The 12056-nt window shown below is 31.9% G+C and overlaps 1 protein-coding gene across 5 annotated transcripts in view; it reads right to left on the bottom strand.

Moving 5' to 3' along the window:
• The window catches only part of DGKB (diacylglycerol kinase beta), a gene marked incomplete at both ends in the record, with an annotated part of 589868 nt that overhangs the window by 297072 nt on the left and 280740 nt on the right, over positions 1 to 12056 (bottom strand). For all 5 annotated transcript variants that reach the window (XM_084230110.1, XM_084230108.1, XM_084230109.1 and 2 more), the window contains one exon: positions 2086 to 2150. In XM_084230110.1, the coding sequence (XP_084086236.1) occupies positions 2086 to 2150 (65 nt within the window). The remainder of the gene's footprint in view (positions 1 to 2085; positions 2151 to 12056) is intronic.

Here is a 12056-nt window from a genome sequence, read left to right on the forward strand (position 1 = left end):
CTACTGGAGGGAGGTGGAGGAAGGAGAAGAGGGATTAGGGTCAGAATAAGGGGAGTGGGAATTGTATGTGATATATAACCAAAATGAAAATACATACATTGTGCAAAAATGAAAAATGATGTAAGAATTATATAAAATAAAATAATTAATAAAAGAAGCAACTAGTGTTAAAAGAGTTTTGTGAATTCTTCTAAAGATACTATGTGCACATGTAAATATTTACATATATAGATATACACACACATTGTCCACTTTAAAACAAAAATTATACCTGTTTGAAGTATTAAAGAAAAAGTAGACCGGGGCCTCCCCGGTGGCGCAGCGGTTGAGCGCTGGGTTGCGAAACTGCGCCCGGCCTCTGCGGCGCCGGTTCAATCCCCGGCTGCTCCCCGGCCAACGGAGGAGGGTCCCACATGGCGCGCAGACCTCTCCTGCCGCCCGCTGCTCCCCTCAGCAGTGTACTTCGGTCCTTCTGCCTGCTCTGCTCCCAGCTCTGGCTCTGGTGAATTCTCTCACCCTCCCTCCCGCGCTTCTGACTGTGCCCAGTGCATGTATAAACAAAACAAGCAAACAAACCAGCAAACAAATAAATAAAAAGCATGCCTCTATTAAAAAAAAAAAAAATTAATAAAAAAAAAAAAAAAAGAAAAAGAAAAAGTAGACCATATAACATCCCAACTTATAATTTGTACATTTAGAAAGAACTCAAAGTGATACCTAAGTTAGGTTTTAGAAATAAGTTTTCCTAAAACATTTAAATAGATGAAAAATAATGGAAAATCAGATCTGCTATCACTAACCATGAGATAATTTACAATAGTATTTCTTGTCTAAAGTAGTAAAATGTGTGATTTAGAAAAACCTAAAGTTATTTTGAAATATATTTTTAGCAGCATTCATTTATCATCAACATTCATGGAAGAAAATAAAGTCAGGGTAACATATGTGAAAAAACTTAAATAAACAAGAATTTCCAGGGGCTTACACATTAGTGATCTGTAACATTCACAGTAAGATGTCAACTTTTCCAAATATAGTGACAATGGAGTCATTTTGTCTTTGAACAGTAATATATCTCAAAAATAGCTATATAGAAATGTAGATTATGATTTTGAACATCATGAAATAAATAGAGTAGAAATGAGTATAACTGAAGAAGAGTTACTTCTGCCCCATTTTCCTGGGTAGTAAGGTAGAAATATTCATATTTCCTTCTAAAATAAGGAAAGATACGAAGTTCAACCTTGCCCATTTCTCTAAGTAACAGAGACGTCAACATCTATATTTTGGATGGAAAATTGCTGTAGAGACAAAACTAATATTGGCTTTTAAAAACTTCTCCCTGAAGAAAAAAAAATCTTCAAAAATAGTTTATGTGGGGCCTCCTGGTGGCCTAGGGGTTAAATCTCAGCGCTATCAGCAACATGGATTGAGTTCGATCCCCATCCAGGGAGCTACTCACGTGGTGCAGCAGACCTCTCCTGTCTCACCCACTGCTCCCCTCAGCAGTGTATTTCACTAGATCGCCTGTTCTGCTCCCCACTCTCTCTGGAGGATCCTCTCACTCTCTGTACCTCTGGCCTAGACCCCAGTTTTATGCAAAAATAAAAAAATAGTGTATGTAGCACTGATATTTCTCTGCTTTATTTTCCATTTAGTTGAGACTGATATTGACAGCACAAATATTAGAGGACTTAGATTATACCTGTATAATATACACTTACCTCACATAATCAAATCAGGGTCCCATATTTTGTCTTGACATTAAGTATGATCACCTCTCTTATAAAGACTTGAAAAGCTTTATAGTATATCTTAATAGACTATTATTTGCACCCTCTATTTGAATTCTTTCTTTGTAGCACATGACAATGAACTAGAGATGACCCATTTGCATTTTTTTATTTATACTCTTGTTAAAACCTAAGAGGAAAAATTGAATTCATTTATATGTATTCTTTTGTCTTAAGATGACACACACACAGATAGAGCCTTACTCAGTCATTATACATAGTGTTATGTACCATACAATGATCCTTTTAATGACAATTCATTAACAGCAAATATATTTATAATTTCACTTACCTACTATTGAATTTCTCTGGGTGTTTTTCTCTCATGATGTGGAATCTGTGTGCGATGGAAGCATCCTAAGAGCAGAAACAAAAAAGAAAAATAGGGCAGTTTATGATCCTATTATCACATGGAAATAAAGATTAAAAAGAAAAAAATAATTTGAAATTAACTTTGCCTTTAAAACATAATTGCCAAGCTGTTCTGAAATTAGGCAAAATTATGTACTACACATAAAATCTGTGCAAACATTTATATCACCATTCTACCACTGGTTACTTTTCATATTTGCTTCCAAGAATTGTTGTCAACTTAATTTAAAATTCTCTCCATTAATATCTGGTCTGGCCTCAAGTTCCAGCTATGTTTAAAATAGCATATATGATCATCTATGTCAAAAAGTAATTGAAAATATTATACAAGATCTGAAAGAATGCACTAAGAACAGACAGAGAAGAAATGATCAGGTAGACAAGCCCGCAGTCCCTTGAGATTAATCACAGGTAAAAGATATATATTTCTGAGTCCATTACACAAACAACTGTATGACATAACTTGCTTAATGACAAAAAATATAGTTTTGGAAAATTGGTGACAATTTAACTAACTGGCTCTGAGTCAGCTCTGTACACTAATGGATGATTTTTCTTTTAGGCAATTCTTCAGAGTTTCTCTGAGACAGTATCATACTAAATGCGTGAGATTGGTGGGATATTGTGATTCAAACTTTTCAAGCAGAGACTATTCTTGCTGACTTTAAACAGTTGCTCCTTTTATTCCGAGCAAGGAGATATTCTCTCATTCTTCATTTACACATGACTAATCATTCCAATGAGAAACTAATATATTTACCAGTTATGTAAGAAGAAATGGGGCAATTGTTGTGATTAACTGTTAATTTTGTTTCATAGTAGAGATAAAAGCAAAAGAAAAATCAAACACAAAGGACATAAAGAAGTTGTGTATTTGAGAGAATTTCGAAAACACTAATCAAGGATTAAAAGTGTAATGAATGAAATGAAAAGGCTAATGTGCTTACTCACGCATAACAAAGCATGAGCACAACAAGAGAGGGACCAATGCCCACTGCAGATGGCAGACAGCTTCTCCTCCCCAACACCCCCAATACAGAGCTGTGAGGGAACTGCATTAGTTTTTCTGTTCACACATTTTATCGTCTAAACATAAAAAATAAATAATAAACAAGCAAAATGAGAAAAAAAAGAGAGATTGGCATTATAGAAACTATGCATTAAAAAGTTATCAAAAAGCCCTCTATGGTTTGAAATTTTAAGACACAACTTTCATACATAATAATTTCCTGGCTTGCTAAGAAGCTGGGCTATCAGGACGATTCACTTTTATTGGTTCAATAGCTTTCAAACCCAGTTACAGAGTTTTTTCTTTTTTAGCAACTTCTCACTAATAAGTCATAAATACATTACATTTTAAAATGTGAAGTTTTCTTATTATGCTATGAAATTATAGGAAAAAATCTGAGCTGGGCTATTTGTGGTATGTTGCATGGCATGGACATTAATTAATTTTAAGTATCGTTTATTTTGACTTTATCCTTAATCTGCTTCAAAATCAATTTGGAATACCTTATAATTAAACACATACATCCAGCAAACCAGTTAAACAGAGGCAAAGGACTATGAATCAAGTATTAAAGATTAATGATCAATATTGGTTATCCACATAGGGAGACTATCATTGAATTTACTTCTGCTTGAATTATTTGTTTCTGCTACTTAGAGAACTGAAACTTTTAAAAATAGATTGTGTGGTACAATTTGCTTCATAAGCATACATTTTTATAATAACAAATCTCTTCCTTTCCCAAGAAACATGAACAGCAGAGAGGGAAAGAGGAAACTAAAGGAGAAAATAGGAGAAGAGATCAAAATAAGACTATTTAGACGGGACCGCTACTGACTAAACTTCTAGAAACACTGAACACCAAACAGTCGAAAAAGATAAACTTAATATTAGTTCTGTCTCCAAGACACTTGGGCAATGGATCATGTAGCTCTGAGAGAGAAAAGAAAGGCTAGTGAGGAACACTGGCATGACTCTGTCCTTGTGTTGAATGGGTTCCACCACAAAGAAAGAGCTGGCATTGCTGACTACAGGATTGATAAAGGACAATGACAGCAGGTGTTCATTTGGATGAGAATTAAGATGAAATTCCCATGGGATTCAATCGCTTTGGCAAACTCCCAAGAGGTTTCAAAGAGAACTGGCAAATGCTGCAAGCTTATCCAGTAGCCATATTTCAGGAACATTTAGGATTCTCTAAAATGAGATAAAATAAGAAAAAGCTATAATAATGTTGGTTTCTTATTTGAATTTTGCCCTCTCTGTCTCTCTATACAAGAGTTTTTAGGAAGATAGAAATTAAACTAGAATCAATTCCATACCCTAGAATGGATAAACTTTTCTTCTGACAGACTTTTAATTTTCAAGATTTATGAATTTGAACATATTATTTATTTTCTCTGAGTTACAGCTTCCTTATCATCAAAATAGTAATAACCCTTTTTAGCATTGTAGATTTGATTGTTTTTAAGATTAATCCTAGAACGATTGAGAGTATTTTGTACAGCTGTGATTTTCATGTGTTTTCTACACATACCAAATTTTCTTGAAAAAAAATGTGTTAAAACATGGTTAAATGTGTAACTTTGAAATATGTATTTAATGACTCTCAGATAGGTTATTATTTTTCCCTAAATGTACACAATAATATTAGTTTAATTTAAATAATAACACCATCTAAAATTAAAATATATTCATCTTCATTAAAGCAAAAAGTTAAATTTTATTGTTTTATATTTCCCTTTAAATAGCAAAAAAAGTAATTTTTTAGAATAGATAGGTATTATCAATGGTATATATTACAAATTAAATACCTTATTAATTTCAGTATAGAATATAAACTTAGTCAATTACAAATGAGTTTCATTAAGTTATTTCAAAATATAATTCCAGCTATAAAATTTAAAATTGAATCTTACATACTACATGAGATTTCAATGCTTAAATTATTCCATTTTGCTCTTTGTTTCTGGATATATATGTCACAAGATCTTTCTGTATAAAAACTTCTTTTAAGTAACTGCAACTTACTAAAAAGCTTCAAAAGATTTTGTTGTTCCATTACTGAATATTTTATTAAGATCTTTTTATTTTATTTATTTATATTATTTATTAAATAAATATTTTATTTAAGATCTGGCAGATCTTTTTCAGGTATTATTTACATACAATAAAACTAACCAACTTGAAAAGTACAACTCAGTGAGGTTTGACATAGGTACAAGATAACTACATTAACATACACAATATAGAAATTAACATTAATAAACATATAGAAATTAACATTAATAACCATAGACTATGCTCTCTTCTCCACTCTTAAAAGTCATTGATCTGTATTCTGTCACTGTAATTTGCTTTTCTAAAATTTCCTAACATGTATCTAAAATTTCTTTACATGTTATTAAAAGCAATCTTTTACATGTATCTTCCTTTACTTTTTTAATGCTTTGAGACTCAGCAATTAGTCTTATCAGCTGTTTTCATTTTTCACTGCTAAGTAATATTCTATCGAATAGATATATCACTTGGGTTTATTTGCAAATTGCTGGTATTTAACTTTTATGAATAAAATTGCTATAAACTTTCAAAAAGAATTCTTTTTGTAGACATATATGATTCTATCTTTTGGGTAAGTACCTGGGAAAGAGATTGCTGAGTTGTATGGAAATGCATATTTATAAGAAACCATCAAATTATTTTTCAAAGTAGATGTACCATTTTGCATTCCTAACAGTAATGTATTATAGTACCAATTACTTAACATCTTAACTAGTGCTCTACATCCACACCAACTCTTAGAAGTCTTTTTAATTTTACCATTCTAATGAAAATGTAATGATACCTTTGCTTGGAAAGTCTTAACCCTATGAGCCAGCACCATCTGCTTCACCAGACCAACTTGAAATTCTGATGAAACTATAAAATTTGAAAGTCCATTCTCTCTTACTAAATGTTCCTAGTTTTATCACAATTAATTTTCTTAGTTTATTTTCTCAGTTATGCTACTCAACAATTCCAAAGTAACAACCAGCACTCTCTAGAAATACATTTATGCTTTCCCCTACATTAATCCATGTGCCTTAAAGGTTTCATAGGATTCTCTTTTCTATCAATTTTCTCCACAAGATATTCAAAGAAGACATGCTTAGTGTCTCACTAAGCTCTCAGCCTGCTTATATTCTTTAAACTGTAATTTGAATAAAGGTAATTTAAAAATCAATGTATATAAAAGAACACAAAATGAAAAGTGAATGTTTCTAATTTACCCATGCCTAACTCCTAGAGAAGAATCACAATCCCTTTTTCATGCACTACATAAAAAGGTATAAATGTGTATAGATATGTGTATTTGTGTGTAGGAATGCAATATGGCACACACACATATATTTACACATATATCTACTGCTTCTATGTATGAATATATTTATGCATATAATTACAAAAATAGGTTCATATTATATAAACTGCTAAACTTTTTTCCCTTATCAATATAGCTCAGACATCTCATTATTAATATATGAAAGGTTAGTTCTAAAGATTTTTAATCACTATTTTCATTGAGGGAATGTTGGTATACAACACTGTATATGATCTAGAAGTATATGGTCATACCTCTTACCACACCTAAATAAATTTAGTAATTTTCACAAAGTGTCTATCACTCTGTGAGTAGCTATCATCATATTGTTAATTTCTGGATTTAATAGCTAAAAGGGTATCTCACAATTGTTTAATTTGTCTGATTGTTGATTGAAATTGACTATGTTGTCATATGCTTTGTACATAATTTCCTCTTTTGTGAACTACCTATTTAAGTCCTTTGTTATCAGAAATTATTCAAAACCTATTTATTTATATAATTACAACAATGATTATAATTAATATTAAATGTTTATCATTGTTAAGATTAAGGCACCATTTTAAGAACTTTACACGTAGCATATATCTAACCTTTACAAGAATTTTATAAGGGAGCTATCATTATGTAAATTTTATGAATTAAAACCCTGAACTTACAACTTAGAACATTTCAGACCACACAGAGAAGAAACAGTGGAATTAACAGTTGAATACAAGTAAATGACTCCAGAATATAGGTTTTTGTGCTCTTTATCAGCGTAGAAAAAGACACGTATTACAAATATTTTCTAACATTTTTCACTATTTTTACCTGGATTTTAATCAGATATATCAATCTTATCTTTCTGAAATTTAAGTAATGCTTAGAAAGATCCTTTTTCACTCCAGATTTAAGTATAACACTACTTTTTGTATGTTTCTGTCTTCATGATTTCATATTTTCATTATAAATCCTCATTTTATAATTGACATAAGGAATAAAGTAGAAGTCTTGCCTAGTTTTGCCAAAATATATTCTATGTATATTGATAGGATTTTTTCAATAATTTACTCTTCTATTATGTTTGAAAGGTAGAACTTACTATAAAATAAATTCCCATCTTTGTATCTCTATTAATAGGTTACCCTTTAACCAGTGCAAAACTATTTTAATTATTCTAGTTTGGTAATACATTTTCATATCTGGTTAAGCTACAGTTATCTTCCTCACTCATTTCACTCTGGTTTTGAAATTTGATGGCTATTTAGCAGATTTATATTTTTAGGTAAATTTAATATCATTTTTATTTAAGTGATTCTTGCTTTGAGTATACATGGCAAAATCTTTCGGTATTAATATTGAACCTAATTTGATACATTTTATGAGAATTGAAATATTTTAGTATCTTTTAGAAAGATCCATTATTCCACTTAAGACGTTTTCTCATATCATTCTTACTACAGTCCAAAGTTTCCTTCCCATTAAGTCTATTATAAATCTTTATTAATTTCATAGATAGTTCCTTTATATTTGTATTTTTGGTACTTAATTCCTTTCTTATCTTTCAGTTGAGGTAGTTTTTATAGAAAACCGTTGACTGTTCATTATTAATCTTTTAACTAGCCACTTTATAATTCTGTTACTGAATATGATGCTTTGAGTTGATTCACTTTTCTGGGAATACAGTATATATACTGGGCCTCCCTGGTGACGCAGGTGGTTGAGCGCCACGCTGTGAAGCAGTGTATTTCTTCAGTCTGCCTGTTCTATTCCCTACTCTATCTCTGGTGAATCCTCTCAACCTCACATGCATCTGTCCTGCACTCCAGTTCTTGTACAAATAAATAAATCTTTAAAAAAAAATACATCTTCTTGATCTAGTCATTTATTTTTGGACATTGGGTTGTGTCCATAGCTTAGCTATTGTAAATACTGCTACTATAAACATATGGGTGCAGGTGCCCTTTTGAATTAATGTTTCTGTATCCTTTGGGTAAATACCTAGGAGTGGAATTGCTGGATCATATGGAAGCTCTATCTTTAGTATTTTGAGGATGTCCACACAGCTTTCCATAGTGGTTGAACCAGTTTGCACTCCCACCAGCAGAGCAGGAGAGTTCCTTTTTCCCCACATCCTCACCAACATTTGTTGTTGCTAGTTTTTTTTTTTTAATATGTGCCATTCTCACTGGTGGAAGATGATATCTCATTGTAGTTTTGATTTGCATTTCCCTGATTACAAGTGATATTGAACATTTTTTCATATGCCTGTTGGCCATTTGTATTTCCTCTTTGGAGAAGTTTCTTTTTAGTTCTTCTGCCCATTTTTTGACTGGATTATTTACTTTGTTTTTGTTGAATCTCATCAGCTCTTTGTAGATTTTTGTGATCAGTCCTTTATCATTAGTGTTGTGTGCAAAAATTTTCTCCCAGTCAGTGGGGTTTCTCTTTGTTTTGGTTACTGTCTCTTTTGCTGTATAGAAGCTATTTAATTTGATGTAGTCCCAGCTGTTTATCTTTGCCTTCACTATCACTGCTTTGGGTGATGTGTCTGTAAAGATGTCTTTGATGTGCATATCATGGAGTGTTTCTCCTATTATTTCCTTCTATATATTTCATGGTTTTGGGTCTTATGTCTAATTACTCAGCAATCAAAAAAGATAAACTCATACAATTTGCAGCAACATGGATGGAGCTGGAAGGGATCATGCTCAGCAAAATAAGCCAGAAAGAAAAAGAAAAATATCAGATGATCTCACTCATAACAAGAATTTAGAAAACCTAAATAAGGGACCAGGAAAAAGATTAATTATAATATAATAAAGAAAAAATCAAAATTAACAAGCAACTATAAACCAGAGACACACTAATGGGGGGGAGTGAGGAGGGGCTAGGGCCAAAATAAGGGGGGTAGACATTGTATGAGGAATATAACCAAAACAAAAATGCATACACTATACAAAAATGAAAAATGATGTAAGAATTATATAAAATAAAATTAAAATTAAAAAATACAGTACAAATATAAATAATGACATGTGTTCTACCTCCTTTTAAACATCTCTCATTCTAATTCCTTTTTCTTTTTTTAAAGATAGAGTTATTTATTTATTTTTATATATATATATATATATATATATATGCACTGGGTACAGTCAGAAGCGCTGGAGGGTGAGAGAATTCACCAGAGCCAGAGCAGGCAGCAGAACAGGCAGAAAGACAGAAGTACACTGCTGAGGGGAGCAGCGGGCGGCAGGAGAGGTCTGCGCGCCATGTGGGACCCTCTCCTAGTGGCCAGGGATTGGTGGCAGGGGATCGAACTGGCGCTGCAGAGGCTGCGGGCAGCTTTGCAATCCAGCGCTCAACCGCTGCAGTGTGCCACCGGGGAGGCCCTCTAATTCCTTTTTTCATATCTAATTATTTTACAAATTATGTTGAAAAAAATGCCAAATGGAAATGCTGGCATACATTTTGCATATTTTAATTTAATAAGAGAGCCTGGTATATTACCATTATGCATGTTGCTAAATTTTATTTTGCAATATTGTTATCATGCTTAGAAAAGATTCATCTAGTTATAGTTTATTTTTTCTCCATTCCTTATTTTTCATACCAATTAATATGTTATATATATATTATGCTAATGCAATCTAACATGCTATGTATTTTACTTTTGTTTTCTTAATCTTTTTCTCTTAAGTTCCTTGTGAGGTCAATAAGAAGGATCTTTCTTTCTTTCTGGTTTATTCATTTCTATGTCACAGAATTAGAGGACAGTCTGGGAAAGACTAATAACTCAACTTTTGGTTGACTCAGTGAATGCATGAATGTACAAATTTCTTTGGTAGTAATAAGTAGATACTTACTAACAATCATCATAACAGTGGGGTTAAGAACTTAGACTCTGAAGTTCAACTGAATTCAAGACATCACTGTAAAACTCTATCTTTGACCTTGATAATTTTGCCTAGGCTCTTTGTGAATTTTCTTATATTTACAATTGGAATAATATTAATGGTTCCTGGTTTTCTGTGAAGATATGATATTTTAATACCTGGAAGTGAATCAGTACCTGGCATCTTATCAAACAAGCTAATAAATGTTATACCTAACTGTTATTGAAATATATTATCTTTTTGAGATTCATATTATTTTCACCTTTGGTTCTGTACAGCAATTTACATAAATTCTATATGCTACTGGATGAATAACTCAGGACATTTGTGCTTTGGATTTTAGAAAGTTCAAAACTTCGTGGATTTTAGAAAGTTTTACAGTGCACATATGGTAGACTAAGAAATAAACCCCAAAAGTCAGAAACAGCACACTGTAATTAAAATTCACACAAATATTCCCATACTAGTACATGTTGACTCAAAGAAGGATTTGGACTGTATTATATGAATATTGATAGGTCTGGAATATGGCTAATACCTATAAAATAAATACAAAAGGAGCTACAATGAGTCTGTGTGGTGTCCTGCAAGTAAATTTTAGGAACTCTGCCATGAAATTTGAGTTAATGGTTATAACTACTTCTAATTTTTTATTATGATTCCTAAATCACCATTTTACACAAAAAGACAGTTATTCGAAAAATAACCATTGGTAAGTAAGCTACTGTTGTAGTTAAAATATGGTAGCAGTGAAGGTTATGGAGTTCAGAACAGGCTGACCCAAAAGGTGTCACCATAGAATATTGATTACTTTGAACTAAAGTTACTTAAGAATCAGCCAGTTCAAAAAGGACACTATAACACTCCTTTGTCCATGCAAGTGTGAGATGAATTCCTCACATGAAAAAAAAAGTATTTTCTATAACTTAAGGTTAGGAGACATCCTTAACACCAGAGATAGGGTATTTAGTCTTGAAAGACTATGTAAACAGCTTTGCTATTAACTATTCTACAACATTTCCTCTTAGTCATTTGCATAAGCAAAGTGTTCTGGTTATTTTTCTAGAGCCCATATCTATGGGGCTACCATATGTGTGAAATTAAATTGATTTTTTTCTCCAATTAATCATCCTGTGTTAATTTGATTATCAGACCAGTCAGAAGAACTACATTTCCTTCTGACAAAAGCAAATATAAAAGTGATTAATATGAGTTTCAGTTCTAAAACAAAGGTACCTAGGAAAATGAGAAGATTTTTACTTATATTTTAATAATCTTACTGCAAATTACTATTGTTTAAATATATTTCATTCAAAACTAGGAAGACTACTTTAGGTTACTGGAATATATAATTGACCTTAAAGAATCTTCAGAGAATTTCCAAGAAGAAACCTAAGTCACAATTACCACTCTTGCTCTTAGTTGCACATAACATATTAGCACTGTCAAAAAACTTTCAGAAGAGTTTTATCACATTAACCTTAAAACCTGCAAACAAACTTGTAGAAATAATAAACTTACTGTTACTATAGCTATAATCACACCATATGATTTCCATGACTAACAAGCTCTCTTAAATACAATTGAGCTTGGCTTAGCAAATTTCTGATTTGTTTTTGCTGAATGAAAAATACTAAATTTCT

This window comes from Talpa europaea (assembly GCF_964194135.1).
Source record: "Talpa europaea genome assembly, chromosome: 3".
Lineage (NCBI taxonomy): Eukaryota > Metazoa > Chordata > Mammalia > Eulipotyphla > Talpidae > Talpa > Talpa europaea.